We start from the raw sequence: 18,268 nt of genomic DNA, 5'->3' as shown, positions 1-18,268 counted from the left end.
TCATTATCAATTAACAAATTGTTATGGTGAATGCAGAACCCATCACACACATGGAAAGCAGTTCTGTGACATGTTGATAAAGTACATGGCTTACAAGCAATGATAGAGGAGCCCCGCCCTGCTCACACCTCTGTCCTGCTCCCATCACAGAATTACTTCCACACACTTAATCACTGTTTTCTAAAGTGACTGAAATTGCATTGCTTAAATCTGACTTCGTCAATAATTATTTCTCCTAAATAAAATATTTCCATTGCATTTATCTTTTGCGGATCAAAATGAGTGCTCTATTCATCATTTTTAGTGAATTGCCTAACGAAAATCTCTTTATTTTTCTACATCTGCCAGGAATTGTTTGGAAATCACAGGCAATCTAAGTTATAAATTACTTTCTACAAATATTCTAATATGCATTTACTTGACCAACCTGAGTTTTACTATACAAAAGTTGTTTTAAAAATACATGTTAAAGAAAGTATTACTATTATTAATAGGGCATATTAAATGCAGAAAAAAGTTTAAGCTTGGAAAATAACTTTAACTGACAATCTAGTGAATATTCTAGCTATTTGACTGCCAGTATCCCATTTGCTAGGGACAAATACATCTGGATTAGATGAAGTAATCACTAACATGGCAGGGACACTAGCATGTTCAAACGCTTTCCAGCTGCTGGCAAAGCTAGTGCCTGAAATACTCCAATCACATAGACTCATTCCGTATGTACTACCACTTGTTATTTATTGTTTATTATGAGTTATCACTTCTCCACAGAATCCTTGAAATAGAGTCCACTGATTTCATTAGGCATTCTTGGTCCATTGTCACAATAAATATTTTATTTATTTTTATTTTTGTTTATAAATTAAAAAACAGTTTTATTTATGTTAAGAGGATCTTCAAAGTGTTGGATCCTATTTGTTAAACATGTATTTCTGTTCACGTCATGTTCCATTCTTCTTACAAATTGCACTGATTTATTTAATTCAATCATAATTATCAAACAAAACTTGGTACTATTTGCTTACATTTAATAAAGATCAATAACCAACCTCTTTAATTATGTATTACAAACATTAATAAAATATTACTGAATTCAAATCACCCAAATATTCTGTATCTAAAAACTGCATTTATTCTACCACAATTTTCTTGATTGTATATTTTCTTCACTTCACCAATTTTTTTAGTAACATTTGTGAGCATAAGTTTTTTCTGTAAATCATAAAGTAAATGGACACATCTTGAAATTCTCAGGCATACAGCTTCAACAGGCAAGCAGAAATAAATTTTTCTACTCTCATATGGGAGGGGTAGAGAGCAGGGGGAGAAGGAGAGAGAGAGAATATGTTGTGTGTAACAATGTGGTATTCAGAAAGAAAAGTATAGTTACTAGTTTGCAAATTTCTAATAAAAGAAATCAAGTGAATCACAAATTACTTTTTTGGAAAAAGATGTATAAAACTATGATTTAGTAGGAAAAATGTCAGCAAACACAGACAGTTGTTACAAATGAGCATAAAATAAATAGTTTTCAATGTATTTTAACTAACACTAAAATTGATAAGTTTATAATTATCAACTCTGTCTCTTGTTTTTTATTATTTTTTTTTAATCCCACCTTCACTGTCACATTGTGAACTATCATTCAGTGCAAAAAAAAAAAAAAAAATCACAGTTTTCAACCAGGTGATACTGTAATAAGCATTAAAAAGAGAATTAAAATTACCTCTTCAATACACTGCTTACATAAACAGTGCCATTCAAAGTGTATGTGTGTCTATATGCAAAACATGTAGGGAATATATTTATTTAAGTGCATTCATATTTGCATATACATATTTGCATATTCAAAAGCCATTAGCTATGCTAGAAAATCTAAGAATCCTGTCTACTGGTCTGTAAATGGAATCCTTAAAGGGTGGCATATAATATAAATTCAAACTCACTGTGGAAGGATTGAAGAATATTGATTGTCCATTCATCTGTTAATCTTCCCGTTTTTGTGATCTGGATACATTTCAGCTGATTTGAAGATTCTCTTGATTCAATCCAACAAATCATATCTTCATTGTAAATGAAATCCAGAGTATAAATTTCATTTCCATTGACTGAGCTCAGGGTTGCCATTTTACTACCATTAAGATAGAAAACCTCGATTGTTTCTGAATTTGCAATTAACAGCATAGGCGGCCTATCTGTAGGTTCTGGAATAAAAAAGAAAGAGGAAATTGAGCTCAGTAAAAGAGATTAATAGTCACTTCTTTTTAAATATAATTTTGTATTATTTATTAAAAGTTTTTCCTATATTTTATGTATCTTTAAAATTTAAAAACTTGGGAGCTCCTGTCATGGCTCAGTGGTTAATAAATCTGACTAGGAACCATGAGGTTGCGGGTTCAATCCCTGGCCTTGCTCAGTGAGTTAAGGATCCACCGTTGCTGTGAGCTGTGGTGTTGGTTGCAGACATGGCTCGGATTCCGCATTGCTGTGGCTCTGGTGTAGGTTGGCAGCTGCAGCTCCAATTCGACCCCTAGCCTGGGAACCTCTATATATCGGGAGCAGCCCAAGAAATAGCAAAAAAAAAAAAAAAAAAAAATTAAAACTTGCTTGCAAAACGTATTTATTAGCAACCCATATATGCTTCAGTAATTACACGCTCCAATTCATTTCTTTCAGGACAACATAGTCCACTAACCATTTGTATTCTTCATTTCCTTGGTCATAACGTGTTGTCTAAATATGAGGATAATACTATTTGCTTTCATTATTAAACAAAGGAAATGCTGTGAGTTGTTTTTCTAGCAATGATGATGGATCTGGATTGATCTCTGCATGCAGTTTTACAGACTCCCCTTGTGAGCAAGGACATGCTTTGTTGAGGTGGATGTATGAGATTTGAAATAGATTCTCTAGAGCAAAACATCTCTAGACATAAAAAGAGCACCTGTGACTTCAGCCTCACTGGCTCCTTGACTGATCCCAAGAGTCAAACAATCACACATTCCCTTAGTACCTATATTGTGAATACTGAGCCACTTCCTTCCGCATTTCTCCTCTAGTCAGGAAAATAAGGTTTTATAAGCAGAAGAAACTTGTTCAACACCAATTTTTGAAAAAATACATCTTTGCCTGTGTTAGAATTTTTTTTTTAATTAAAGTATGGTTAACTTACAGTGTTGTGCCAGTTTTTGCTGTACAGCATAATGACCCAGTCATAAATATATAAATACAATCTTTTTCTCATATGGATTGCTGAGTTTTTGATAAATACATAGTGGTTAACTAGAATTGCAATACCCTTTAATCTATAAAGTTAATAATAAAATTCCATATAAAATTAATTTTGAAAGAGTTTAGCTACATAATCATATACAGAGCAGCTTTTGTGCTAATTAGGGAATAGGAAAAATTTGGAATTCTTCAACTCCTCTTCTTTTCTGCCCTAATCCAATGGATCTCTTGGCTTCAGATGTCAAAAGTATCAGGAAACCCACCACTTCTCAGTGACAACTACTACCATCTTGCCCAAAACTGCCATCACCTCTCAAGCAGATCACTGCAACAGCCTAACTGGTTTCTCTGCTTCCATCTATGCCCACCTTCTCCATAGTCTATCTCAAGACAATAGCTAGTTATAGATATAAAATATTAAGGCAGATCAAGTAAGTTTTCTACCCCATTACTCAAAGAGTTCCCATTTCAAAGGCTTTGAGTAAAAAATCAAAGCCTTTATAATGACCTGTAGTTAATGTGTATTCTCATCACCATTTGACCTCATTTCCTTCATCTCCTCACTACTCTCACCCTTGTTTATCTTAGTCCACACACACTGGCCTTCTTACTGTTCATGAACAATCCAAGTATGTATGCTGCCGTCTCAGAGGCTCTTTCTTTCTGGAATAATTATTCCCCGTGTGGTAGAATGGCTGACTTGACTTGTTCACCTCCTTTTGAGTAGTATTTAAATGTCACTTTTCTAATGAGGACTTCTCTTACCACTTTACCTTTTAAAAAACTTCAAGTCCCTAGACTCTGTTCATATTTCCTACTTTATTTTTCACTTATGACTACCAAATGTCGTATATATTTTATTTATTTCTCTGACATTATTTTTCTATTTCTGTTGCTCTATATCTAGCATTTAGAAAAAGTCTGGAACCTATTGATTGTTAGTTACAAATTTTCTGAATAAGTCAAAAGGACATGTGGAACTCTTACACAGTAGAGTTCTTTAGAAATATTCTGTGAAATGATAGGAAATAGTTGGTTTTCTTAACCTATGAACAGAATCCAGAGAAATACTATCTATTTAGAAAATTTCATAAACATTATTTGATCATTCAAGAAACTGACACTGGGACTGCAAAGGTAGGATAAAGGCAAATATACATACAATGATGAATATAATTAATGTTTAACATTTTCAGTGTATTATTCAATGGTCTTCATTATCCTTAGTGAAAGCAGGGCTATCTGGCCCCTTGTGTTTCTTTCAGATGGAAGAGCTCTGTATTGAAGACAATTTGGGGTCTTCCCTCATAGGTTTAAAATGTCAACTGAAATGTTTCCCAACTCTTTTCATGGGTATTTGAATTTTCATTCCTAAGAAATTACTTTAATCAAGCCATAGGATTCTCCTCTGCCTTCAGAAACACACTGAAAGTCTATACTTAAAATAACAGACAAAAATAAACAACAATAAAAATCCCAGTGAGATTATAAATTAATTAGCCCAATAGTTTCTTACCTATGGAGAAACAGACTTGAACTAGACTGCTTGGTATAAACCAGCAAAAAAGAAATCTCAAAAATACTAATATCATTTTCACAATAAAGAGTTTTCTCAGAAGCATTAGTAAAATTGTGAATTATCTCTGCTTAATAGAAATTTGTCAAGGGACTACACCTGAGCTTGGTTAGCGAGTCGGGTTCTCTCTCAATATCTTAAGGCCATCTTGAATCATGTAACACTTGCCCTTGCCTTTCCCTAATTCGAAAGTCTAGACTTGGTCTCTTTTCAACACTAATAGCTCTGTTTTTCAGTTGACCTTGGCACTCCCAAAACCTGTTAAATCATGGATTTCTCAGATTATGAGGGGCTCTTTGACAGCTGTGTTATCAGTTTAACAAAGATATACTGACACTAATGTCACTGCTCACTGTCTTCATTTGACAGCTGAAATATGACCTTTAGTGAAATTGCCTCTCAAAAATGAGCCACTGTTGCCAAGCTTATAAGAAGTCCACATGTAGATAATTTCCAAACAGGCTTCTCATCAGTAAATGTAAGTATATAATGAACTTTCTTTGCAGAGAGGCTGGAATATGAAGAAGCTATGAGATCCTTGAGATAAAAAATGAATTAATGGTCTAGAATGGAAATTCTTACTTGACACAACTGATCAATATATTTGATATTTGTAGCTGATTTTGGAATGAATCAGTTGCTTGTTTTTAAAGCAAAACATATCAACCATTGATTTTAAAGCTTCAGATAAACAGAAAACCAATAAAGTCAGATGCTTCATAAACTGATATGGCTTGCTATAAAAATGGTAACTTTAAAAGTTCATATGACATACTGGAGGAAGGCTATTTATAATGTTAGTCTGATGTACTTTGTTTACTGAAGTACTATGCATATATGTCTCTGCTAATTATTAACTATGGTTTCCCTCTTTAGACAAATAAAACCTTATATGGGGGTGGTGGGAAGCTGTTGGAGCACAAAAATCATCAGGGGCTAAGGATATAAACATTTTTGTTCTACTTCATGATGAAAACTTGTAGAGGCTTGGCAAAGGTAGTCTGTCTCTACATTGTTCTCTAGTTGGCATTATTACCATGAGTTTCCACATCTAATTTAGGACCATCATTAGCGTGGGTAATGAGAATAAAAGATGACCAGAACAAATATGATGTCTTATTAGATGTCACACTTAAGAGTTAGTGAACAGTTTCCCCAGAGGAACAGTTGGAAAACATATCAGGTGACTTCTGTCAAAGGATTTTCTACATCAACACTTAATGAGAAGTAATAAATGTTAACCTTCTACATAAAAGAGATCAAAACACAAGAAAGCACCCAGTCAATATTCTAACTTAGAGGATCAATATTTAAGTTAAATAAACCTCTATAATAGATCATCAATTGATTCGTCTTGGAGGAGGAAAATTGTCTTCATCCTCTTTACTACACCCATATGTTGACAGCATAAAAATAGAGTATTTTCTCTCCCAGTTACAGAGATGTGTATAATTAGAAAATGATACTTTTCCTGTCATATATGCTATATTAATCAGTGCCACAATTTTTAAAAAGTGGAAAACCGGGAATTAAAAAAGAGAAACTTGGAAACATGAGAAATATCATTTGACTAAATTCATAAAAAATACCTATTTAAATTCAAGCCACTAAAGCCATATCTTTGCAAACATATCCTTCTCCTTTCATAGTCAAGACTATATTAAAAATATATTTATATACTCATAATAATGTGATTTTGACATATAGTTGATGCTATGTTTTCAGAGTGATAAAACTTATTTCTAAGGTTTCATTTGAACTTCCTATTTTTCAATTCAATTTTAAGAATATTAATTCATCCAGTTTCCTTTTAAGTAATTGGACCTGTGGATTATCCAGATGCCTAAAAATAAATAGAAACCTAATAAATATTTATGTATATAATATGTATGTATATATAGATAGATAATATGCATTAATTAATCCTGTAATTGTAAGCAATTATCTCCAATGAATGAATTTCTTTGGATGCACTTCAATATTTGTTGTGTCAAAGATGGAAAAAAATAAGAATGTGAGGTTCAATTGGATAAGAGGTTAAATAATAACTTCCATGTAAAGTATATAAAATGAAGAGTCAGAGTAAGACTAAAGCATTAGAAAAGGGGAAATTATAATCTATGCAGCTCAAAGAACAGTTTTTCAACCAATACAAGCTTAAAATAATTGGAAGAATAATTTTTAAAGTTTTACTTTTAATTGATCATATGCAAATTGTATAGTCTTAAAAATAAAGAATATAGGATGAAGTTAAAAATAAGAAAAATATTAACAACTGGTAACAAAAAAACTATGCAAACTTTCATAGGGTTTGAACTGTAACTATATGAAACAAAATGAAGAGCAATCTGTGTAAAGAGACTAAATTAAAAACAAACAAACAAACAAACAAACTTCTGGAGTTCCCATTGCATCTCAGTTGTTAAGGAACCCAACTAGAGTCCATGAGGACATGGGTTCAATCCCTGGCCTCACTCAGTGGGCTAAGGATCCGGCGTTGCCTTGAGTTGTTGTGTAGGTTGCAGATGCAGCTTGGATCCCACATTGCTGTGGCTGTGGCGTAGGCCATGGGCTACAGTTCCAACTGGATCCCTAACCTGGGAACCTCCATATGTGCCCCTAAAATGACACAAAGCAAAACAAAACAAACAAATAAAAAAGTTCTAAAATTATTCAAAGTACAGAAAAAGTTGAATATGAAATACAAGGAGGAAATTATCTAGTTTAAAAAATGGCAAAAAGGCATTATTCAAATACTGTAATAAATTATAGATCAGAATCACCCAAACCAAACAAAAATGTGAATAACGTTAACCACATAAGTGAAAAAAAAATATAGGTTTAAAATATTTTCTTTACCATAACACATAATGCCAAATTTGGTTCTCAATTTTCCTCAACAATTTTGTTAATGGAAAAATCTCTTTACTGAACTGAATGAAATTTAGAATAAGTATATGCTGTATCATATGTCAGAGAAAAGTATTTTATCACATTTTATAAAAAATATGAATTAAATGTGGAAACATTAAAGTGCATTCGAAACAATTTTGGGCTAAGCAAGAAAACGTAATCTCTACAACTATACTGTAATTTATCTGAGCACTAGTTTGTCTGCCATAATTCATTTATGCTGAACCAGTAATTGATTGGATGAAAATGCTTTATTATATTTTTATTTTTAGAATTTATAGATCTAAGACATTCAACTATTATCTGAAGGGGATCAGTAGGATAGGCTGCCTTCAAAAGATATAATTTAGTAGATAAATTAGGATGTATATATATATATATATATACAAAGTTTCATATTTTTAAAGTCAGGCCTGGTAGCTTTCATAAAAGATGTATGATATTTCCAAAGAATGGTTAGATATATCTTTCTAGGGTTGAATGTTTGTGTGTCCCAAATTCATATGTTGAAATCCTAACTCCCAAAGATGATAATACTGAGAGGGGTTGGGAGGTGCTTATGTCATGAAAGTGGAATCCTTATGAATGGGATTAATGCCTTATAAAAAAGGTTTTAGAGAGATCCCTAGCTCTGTCCATCCTGTGAAGCTAACACAAGGTCTGCAAATCAAAAGAGTCCTCACCAGATCATTTCAGGACCCTGATATCAGACTTCCAGACTCTGGAACTGTGAGAAATTTCTGTTATATATAAGTCACCCAGGCTATGGTATTTTGTTACAGTAGCTCAAATGTATGAAGACTTATCTGTAGAGTTAAGTTACTGATGATGAAATTTGATTTCAGCTTTGCCTTAAATGAAAGAACAGGAATTGGACTTGAAGAGATTTTTTAAAAAAAAGAAAAAAGAAGAAAAAGAATCAGGTGAAACAAACAGCATTGACAAAACACAGATGAGGGAAAGACTAAGATATGCTGAAAAGATACTGACCTGGGTTTTCCAGTTTTCAGAGGGTAGAACAGGCATTAGTGGTGACAGTACTTCATCATGATAATGACAACCGCTAACACCTTTTGAGCATATTTGAGAGCCAGGCACTGTATTACATGCCTTATATTTATTAGTTCATTGTATAATCACAACACCTCTATGAATCAGGTGCTAACGTTACCCACATTGTATAAACAAGAAAACTAAGTTATTCAGAGTTTACCTTGCTTAAGATCACATCGCTACTAAATAAAAAGAACTAGATTCAAACTCATAAAGCTTACAGTAGCTGAGAAAGTAGGTTGAAGGAACACTGCACAGGTCATTTAATGTCAAAATGATAAACTTACATTTAATTTGAAGTGCGATGGAAAGTCAGTGTAAATTTTAGAAAGAGAATCATAATGAACAAAAATATGCTTGAAGATCAACTGGGAAATGATACACAGGAGACTGTATGGGTGAATAGAATATAGTGATAGATAAATTTCCCATCTAACTTTTTAAATTGCTTTACTTTTAAAGTGGTGTAACATAATTCATACCAGGTGGGAAGCAGTATGTAAAAGTCTTATTTATACACTGTCTAGTGTTAAAGAATTTGGAATGCAGTTGGAAAGGAGTTAGGTAAAAGAAAAAGGTATTTCTGCTTCCCTTTAGATTGACACAGTATAGAAACAAAGAATACCATGTGTGCCAACATTCCCATTGGAAGCAGAAGCCATTAGGAAAAATCTAAGCCCAGAGAATCCTCAGAGATTCAGGAACACATTAGCTTTCACACATGTAAATAAGAAAAGGTACTCAGCTTTTTAATTATAAAGAAGGTACCCCAAAATGACTATAAAGAAAAATAAAACTTGTTGGCATGGATACTGGATTATCAGGATTACTGAACAAAGACTTGCTATTTTAATGCTTCAGAAAATAGGTAATAAGAGCCTAAAATGGGTGGTAGAGATATGCTAGTGTAATAAAGTAGAAATTATAAATTGTAGTAATTATTTTATGTCTAATGAGGGACATGGAGCTAAGGATTGTGTGGAAATCTGAGATGTGGGTTTCAGGGAGAATGATGGCAGTATTAAAAGAAATAGGAAAGCAAAAAAGAAAAGAGTCAGTTTTAAGAGGACATGATAAGTTTAGTGTTGGCATACTAGGCTAATGTTGTGCTTTGCAGTCTCTCTTATTTTATTTTATTTTTTTTTTGTTTTTGCTGTTTAGAGCTCTACCCATGGCATATGGAGGTTCCCAGGGTAGCGGTCAAATTGGAGCTATAAATGCCGGCCTACGTCACAGCCACAGCAATGCAGGATCCAGCCATCTGTGACCTACACCACAGCTCAAGGCAATGCCAGATTCTTAACCCACTGAGCAAGACCAGGGTTCAAGCTTGCAACCTCATGTTTCCTAGTCAGGTTCATTTCCACTACATGGATATGGGAACTCCTGTGCTTTGTAATCTTATCTTGGGCATTGTAAAAACTCAGGTAAGCTACTGACCAACCTGAATTATAGACTTTAAAACAAGTTAACCTTTTTTGTTCTTTAGGCGTTATTAATGAAATACTGGTACTTGCATTTAGAGGACATTTCAATTTGAAAGGTGATGATTGAGAAGCAATGCAATATGTTGTTTCTCAGGAATAAGGATCTTTTTACAAAAAAATTATTGAAGCCAATAACATCATACAACATATAAAAAAGAACCTCTCATTTTGCAAACTATCAACTCCCACAATTTCTGTTTTCTAAAGGGCCTACTCACCCCTTCAAGGAAAAATTTCTCCTTTCCTTGGCACATGCTTCAGTAAAAAATGACACATGGAGAATTGTTTGAATATGGATTCTCCAATGTTTCTAAAGATATTTTACTGAATTTTTACATTTAAAAATGATCATATATTTCAATAAGTAAAATAATGTAAAAAAGCATTGTGATTTTAAATCAGGATGAAATAATTTTAATTATACTGAATTTAATTATTAAGGTATACAATTTAATTAAATTGAAGAATTATTTTGGTAAATCTCAAAATATAATTCTTCAAATTTTAGGTTAATGAGTTAATGTTATATTCAGTAGATATACCAGGGATGGTCAATTCACATTAGTTACTGTGAGGTGGCCTATGGCTACTTTTGAATCTCGTCACTTTTCTAATTGTGGCAAACGGAAACTTCTTTAGCTACAGAAACACATTTTTCCCAATTCAGACATGTCCCTCTAATTTATCAATTGGTAATAATTGATAATTATCAATCAGTAATGAATGATTGGTAGTGATTGACATATTAAAAAGTAATATATATTGGCTCATTTAAAAATTTCTTTAAAATATTTCCGGAGTTCCCGTCATGGCGCAGTGGTTAACGAGTCCGACTAGGAACCACGAGGTTGCGGGTTCGGTCCCTGCCTTGCTCAGTGGGTTAATGATCCGGCGTTGCCATGAGCTGTGGTGTAGGTTGCAGGCGCGGCTCGGATCCCGCGTTGCTGTGGCTCTGGCGTAGGCTGGTGGCTACAGCTCCGATTGGGCCCCTAGCCTGGGAACCTCCACATGCCGCAGGAGCAGCCTAAGAAATAGCAAAAAGACAAAAAAAAAATAAAATAAAAAAATAAAAATAAAATAAAATAAAATATTTCCAGCTTTAACGTATGGGTACTTTAAAAAGCCCCCATCAATTTGTCTCCTAAAAAGAAAATACTGTCTCAGTATTTGCATATTTATGCATACATTTAAAAAATGTTGATCAAGCATGACTAGCTTCTGCCAGGCATTCTTCTAGATGCTAGAGATGCAGCATACAGCAGTTAACAAAGCTTCAGAGAGCTTACATTATCGTTGAGAAAACAGTCAATAAGCAAGTAAACAAATATTATTCAATACTTTTTGGCAGTGCTGAATTCCATGAAGAAAGGTAAAGTATTGGTAGTAATGAGGACACAAGGTATTCCTTAGAGAGAGTAATATAATTCAAAATATGTTTAAAACTTTGAAACAAAGAGTTTGAGAAAAAGAATGGAGTCAAGGGTGGCTCCATGTTTTGGTTTGGACGATTGGATAAATGGGGTCACATATATCACAATGACTGTCACCAGAGAAAACATTGTTAGAGGAGAGAATTAAGAGCTTGGGACATAGAATTTGATATTTCTATTAAATTTACAAATGGAAATACTAAGCTGCATCTCAAAATTCAAGGGAGTCTGGCATTCAACAAAGTGATAAAAACTTGCAAGTCTCAGTCTCTAGATGTTTGATAACATCATGAAAGAGGATGTATTTTGAAGTCATGATACAGGATGACAGCAAATCAATAAGGAAGAGATGTTCGAAGGACTGAACACTGAGTCATACCAAAAATACTGGTAAAATGAGGATTATGCAGCAAAATAAACTGAAGAAAAATGGAGAATAAGGCACGGAACTCCAAGAATGTGCTCCTTTAAAAGGAGAGTATTCAAGGGGAGACAAGGAAAGATTGTGTACTAAGACTGATAACTGAGTCACTAGGCAACTGGAGGTCCCCAGTAAACTTGATATGTAAGAGATAAGAGTGTGAAACCCACTGCAGTGGGTTGAAGAGAGAGAGGAGGAAGAGTGTGAAACCCACTGCAGTGGGTTGAAGAGAGAAGAGGAGGAGTGAGAGAAGGAGACAATGTACTCTGTGAGTTTTTTTATTAAGGGAAAAGCAAAATGCAGTGGCAGCTAAAGAGGGATATATACAAAAAAGGAGGTTGTACTGTATACTCTTTACAGCATCCTTGTATACTGATGATAATGATCCAGGAGAAAAGAGAATATTTAGATTCAAAGAGTAAAAATGGAACTGTATGAGTCCAGTTCTTGAATAGTGAGGCTGATGCACAATTACTGGCCTCAGGAACAAAGTCATTTTGTTCTTTAATTCAAATAAGAGGAAGATGAAGTGATCAGTTCTAGATTCAGACAGATTGGCAGATTTAAGAGAGTTCAGGATGAGAAAGTTGTCTTTTGATTGCTTCTATTTTCTCAGGGAAATATAAAATAAAATCATCATCTTAGACTAAGGAGTGGGAAGGTAGACAGATGGAAATTCATTATCTAGAGGTTGAAAAGGGAAAGGTCAGTTAATCAATTTCACTGTTTTCTGAGAGGGCTGCCAAGGATGTAAACATATAACCTATATTGAAGATCACAGCTTTCTACTTTGCTATTAAAAAGACTGATTAGATCTAAGTACTCGATAGTGATTATTTAGCAAAGTTTTAGCTAATTTACTAGATACAATTCTTATAATTAGATGATATATTGTTCTAAACCTCTAAAGTCTATTAAGCTATAATTTATCTAACAATTTGGCAAACATTATCTTTCATGGAAAGCACAGATGGAGACTGTGTGAGACCTCGTGTTAAGAAATGCTCATATACATTTAAAAATGCATTTAATACAACAGATTTTTTCTTCTCAGAACTAATCTGACTTTAAGCAGCTTGACTAGGGAGAAAATGCAGAAAACTAGTTATCAAAGTCAAGGGCAAGTATGAACCCTGGAAGAGAAGTACTCAAGATACATTCTCTAATTGCTTGCTGTTATACCTTGTTGCTTGCAACTGATACAGGGGATGCTCTCTAAAAAAAAAAGTTTTCCTTATTAGGAAAAAAAAAAACATTGTCCCCTTCAGGTTTTAAGCGTTGGTCTCCTGAGGATTTCAGTAGCTCTATACTTCTACCTTTGCCCAACAAATCAATACTAAAGTTATATATATATGTATATACCTGACTATTCTTAAATTAAGCCACTTATAATTTCTATGAATCTAAATGTGTCTCATTTCTTTTTATTTTTCATTACATTTGTCCAACTTTAAGACAAAGAAAGGGAATTAATTATAGAGCATAATATGACCTATCACAAATTCTATATTGAAGATTTAATAAGTTCAACAGCTATTCTATAAAAAAGTAAATATAGTGATGGAAATGTGTACTTCTACACTGTGCCATTTCTGAAGACAAAGTTTATTGACTGTCAAATCTACAGCCTGTAAATGTAGCCATCTAGTTCTGAATACCCAAACAAAGACATCCGCCGCTAGATTACTGCTAAGATGTTAAGTGATAAGGAAGATGGAAGACATGCATTTTTTTTTTCTGTGTCTGATTTTTTTTAGACTACAGGTAAATCAAACGTGTCATGACACATAAAACACATGACAGGTAAGACCGTTATCAATCTTGCAATTTTGTTGCTAGAAAAAAGATTTACAGTATCAAGAAAGGTGTCAGGCTGTGAAACTGATATCCAGCACATACACACATGCCCTCACACAAAGTGAGAAACTTAAAAAAAAAAATTAAAACAACAGACATAGAATATTCATGAGGAGTTTTATACCTCAATACTTGCAAACTCATTAACTGTGTGGGTAGAAAAAAAAGTGTGATGCTTAATTTGGGTAATAGAAATTCCATCAGAAATCCTTGCCCTGTCTTGTCATGGAATGTGATTTCCCACTGAGTAAAGGGCCAGAGAAGACGTGGGGCAGGAATGCTCTAAAAAACAGAAATACTTTCAGTGGCCAGGCCAAATTACTAAAGGGAGTCCATGAAGCTCTAGTATTTCTATAGGGCAAAAGCTTAGGAAATGCTGCCTGATTGAAGGTGGCATGGCTAATTCTGCAGCTACATTTGCACAGCAAGCATGCACTTAGACTGCATGTTTGCCAGGAAAGGGACCTGAAGGGGCACATTGATGGAGATTGTGCAGAACTCCTCAACCAGTATTGATGACAATACTACAAAGGCAACTTGAGCCCTAAATAACAGCATGAAACTGGCAAACCACCCCCCCAAGCCAAAACCAAAAACGTTATCCTTTGAATCTCTTCCAGCCTTTTAACTTTCTTTTATTGATCTTCAATATACCAGTACTTTTATTCTGCTTCCTGAATATGAGCATCCAACATTTACCAAGCACACACTCTGTCCCAGGCACTGAAATACTTCCTTAGCACATGAGATACTTATCCCTTAGTATAGTGTATATAATGTCCTCCATTCATATGTGAATGAGCAAAAATATAGCAAATCTGGATTTTTGTGTTGGTGCCGGTCTATGAGGCTTGCTCTTACCTCAGAGCTTCTCATAAACCTCCATGCCATCAAGTGTCATTCACGGTTATGCCTGAATAAAATGACAAATGGTGCATGAACCAGACCTTTGGACTATCTCAGTTCAGTGTAAAAACTCTGAACAGTGAATCTCCACATTGTCAAGACATAATTGCCTAGCATTCTGTGGGAAGACATTCTTAGCCAGATGGGAGACTGAAACAGATCTGATCTACTAGTTTTGTAAGTTATCAAGGTTACTAAGACTTAATATGTCAGCCTTCCTAGGAACACTTAGATTTTAACATAGGCTGTTCTTTTTTTTTTTTTTTTTTAAGGAAAAAATAGGCATTTATATTTTAATAATTGAATTCCAAGTATCCCAAGTGGCTGAAGAGACTATGATACTCTGAGCAGGGATTCTTCTCTTTCTATATAGTCACTGGCCTCATCTCCCCACAAGCAGAGCCAACAAGAAACCATGGATGATTCCTCCACCTTTCAAAAGGAAATTTAAAAATATTTATTAGTAGATGATAATGAGATTAGAAGTAGGAGCGATAGGAAGTTACATTTTGTTTTCTTTTTTTAAAGAATTATAGCAAAGAAAATAGCGAGTGGTAATGAACACACTCCTAACACTATTTGGAAGTGTGCTTCCATGGATTACACAGGGATCATAATTTGTATTTCTTACAACGGAGAGGCCCATTGCCTAAAGAGTCTCTCCCCTTCCCCTTTGCTAAAATAGTGCACAGCAAAGCCTAAGCTGTAATTGAGGCCCATAATTATTTAATGGTCTCTTCTTCTCCCTTTACTCCGGTTGCTTTATGGCAAAGAGGTATACCATCCCCCACATGGTGCCATTTAATTCAGCACCTCTACACTAATTTATTTACCGCTCTTATTTTACTACTGCTTTAGCGCAATCAGTAGATCCCTACAGATTCTGTAGAATCGTATGCTGGGGTAAGTGACTGCCCTCAGCAAGTGGTCAGGGCATTGAAAATCATAGTCCAAGAGCCTAAATTTATCAGTTCATTTAAAATTGCCAACAGTTCATAAAGTAAATACCCTTGGCTATTATTTTCACTCTCACAGATTCTGTATAAGCTTTTTTTCAGCCCTGGGTGCCCACATTCAACACTTACTTCTATACCAAAATCAGTATGCATCAGTTAAAACAAAGTAAACCAAATTAAAAAACAAAAACCTTTTCATTTTTAGATTCAGTAAGTCATTATTACAATTCTAATGTGAAAAAATGTAAAAATATATAGGGTGTTTTATGGCTACCTAGAGGTGTTTAACAGAAACTTTAAAACAACTTTTTTCAAATGACAAGTCCTAATATTTAATTCAAAAATCAGTATTTTTTAAAATGTGTCCCATTCTAAAGTAATGAATACTTCATCATGACATTTGCATTCTAGCATGCCTCCTTCTACATAGTAATATAAGTAATATACTTATTTAAAGTTATTTTTTTAACATACATTGTAGACTTTCTTCCATTTGGAGATTACCTAGTTTGATATCACATGGACAGTTGGGCTAGATGGCCTTTGAAGTTTCTTCCAACTTTGAAACACTTGATTCTATATTTCAGTAATCGGGTCAATCTTATTAAGTGCAGAAATGACTTTGTCTGTATTGCATCAATTATCAAGAATGAAAAAGCCTAACATTAATTTCTTCTTCCATCTGCCACAGGGCCTGAAATCCCCTTCCCCTATTAGAGTTATTTCTTAAAGTTGCTCTTAAGGCTTATGAATTTTACTTGAATTTGGTCATTATACGACAAAGGAGAGGTAATCAATTAACTTAATTTACCTAATTACTATCAATTGTCACTTTGAAACTAATATCCACAGGCAAGCTTTGGGGTAACTGGCTGGGGAGTGACCATGACATTATTTTGTGTTGAACAATTTATCACCTTTATAAGCAGCTTCCTAGCCAATTGACTCTGCCTCTCTTTGCTTTCATGTAAAAGGCTGCTTCTCCTAGGATCTTTTCTTTCCCATCTATTATCCAGTTATGGCCTTTGCAGAACTCATCTCTTGTGTCAAGTCCTAGCTGCCCATTGTATCCTTTCGGCTTTATATTTTTATATTGTATTTTCTGTCAAAAGCCCAGGGATCTTTTATACACATGTACTGTTTTGGGTCAGCCCAGTCTACCCTTCCTAGTTTCACACTGGGATCCCTGGAACTCTGGCTTGACTAAACTGAAAAGTCAGATTCCAGAGTCTAGGAGGGTAGAATTTTAAAGGAAAAAAAAAAAAAGAGGGGCTAATCTAAGCAGCTAAGTGGTAGAAAAAAGGGAAAGTCAAAGCCTTCTGACAAATGGGGTTTACTTTATAATTGCTTCATAGCGCTCTTCAGTCATAGAAATACTATAGTAAATCAAATTGCCACAAAAATTGTAAAGCTGATGTATGAAATTAAATTTTATATATAATGTAAGCAAAAAAAATCAGATTCAGGAGTTCCTGTCGTGACTCAGTGGTTAACGAATCCGACTAGCAACCATGAGGTTGTGGGTTTGGTCCCTGGCCTTGCTCAGTGGGTTAAGGACCCGGCGTTGCCGTGAGCTGTGGTGTAGTTGCAGACACGGCTCAGATCTGCGTTGCTATGGCTCTGGTGTAGGCCAGCAGCTACAGCTCTGATTAGACCCCTAGCCTGGGATCCTCCATATGCCACGGGAGTGGCCCTAGAAAAAGGCAAAAAGACAAAAAAATAATAAATAAAAATTAAAAATCAGATTCATTTGCTATCAATATGAGGAAACTAAGGCAAAACTGATAGGTTTTCTTATGTACTGTGCAACTACATTGGTTCAAATGTCCATGTAACCTTCAGAACTAGTCAGCATGAGCTGTAGACTTGTACTCAGTTACTATAGTACCCATTTTCTTAAAATTGCAAACCAACAACTGGGAAATGGAGAGAGTATAAATTTTAAATAGGTTGTTCTGAATGTTGGTATTTTAGCCAAGATTTGAATAAGAATGTAAATATCATAGGGAAAACCATTGCAGGCAGATAAAACAGCAAGTGGAAGACCTCAAGACAAGAGCAAAATGATTGAAAGATAAGGGAACCATTGTGGCTAGTGGGTGATAAAAGAAGTGGTAGATGAGATGGGAAGGTAAATGGTAGCAGACCATTCATCCTTAGAGGTCCTGTGAGAAGTTTGGGTTTTCTATTTAATGTGAGTGAAAATTACTGGGAGATTTTAAGCAAAATAATTACATGGTCTGGTGTATATTTTAGTAGATAACTTCAATGCATCATGTGAATTTTAGGGGAAAAGCAGAAGCTTACAGAAACCACTTAGGAATCCATTGTAGAGTCTACAAGAGAGATGAGTAAACTTAAATCAATTAATTAATCCATTTCTTTTGAACAGGTTTTTGTTCATTAGGGGTCAAACCTTCATGAGGTTGAAGGTT

At 34.4% G+C, this 18,268-nt stretch overlaps 1 protein-coding gene across 1 annotated transcript in view; it reads right to left on the bottom strand.

Annotated features, from left to right (window-relative positions):
* LRP1B (LDL receptor related protein 1B) overlaps positions 1-18,268 on the bottom strand; it is a 1,887,165-nt gene that overhangs the window by 1,004,271 nt on the left and 864,626 nt on the right. Inside the window, 1 exon segment of the mRNA XM_021076285.1 lies at positions 1,950-2,207. Coding sequence (XP_020931944.1) covers positions 1,950-2,207 — 258 coding nt within the window.

The sequence above is a fragment of the Sus scrofa genome, chromosome 15 (assembly GCF_000003025.6).
Source record: "Sus scrofa isolate TJ Tabasco breed Duroc chromosome 15, Sscrofa11.1, whole genome shotgun sequence".
NCBI classification, from domain to species: Eukaryota; Metazoa; Chordata; class Mammalia; order Artiodactyla; family Suidae; genus Sus; species Sus scrofa.
Note: the sequence above shows the minus strand (reverse complement) of the source record. Positions and strands in the feature narration are given on the sequence as shown.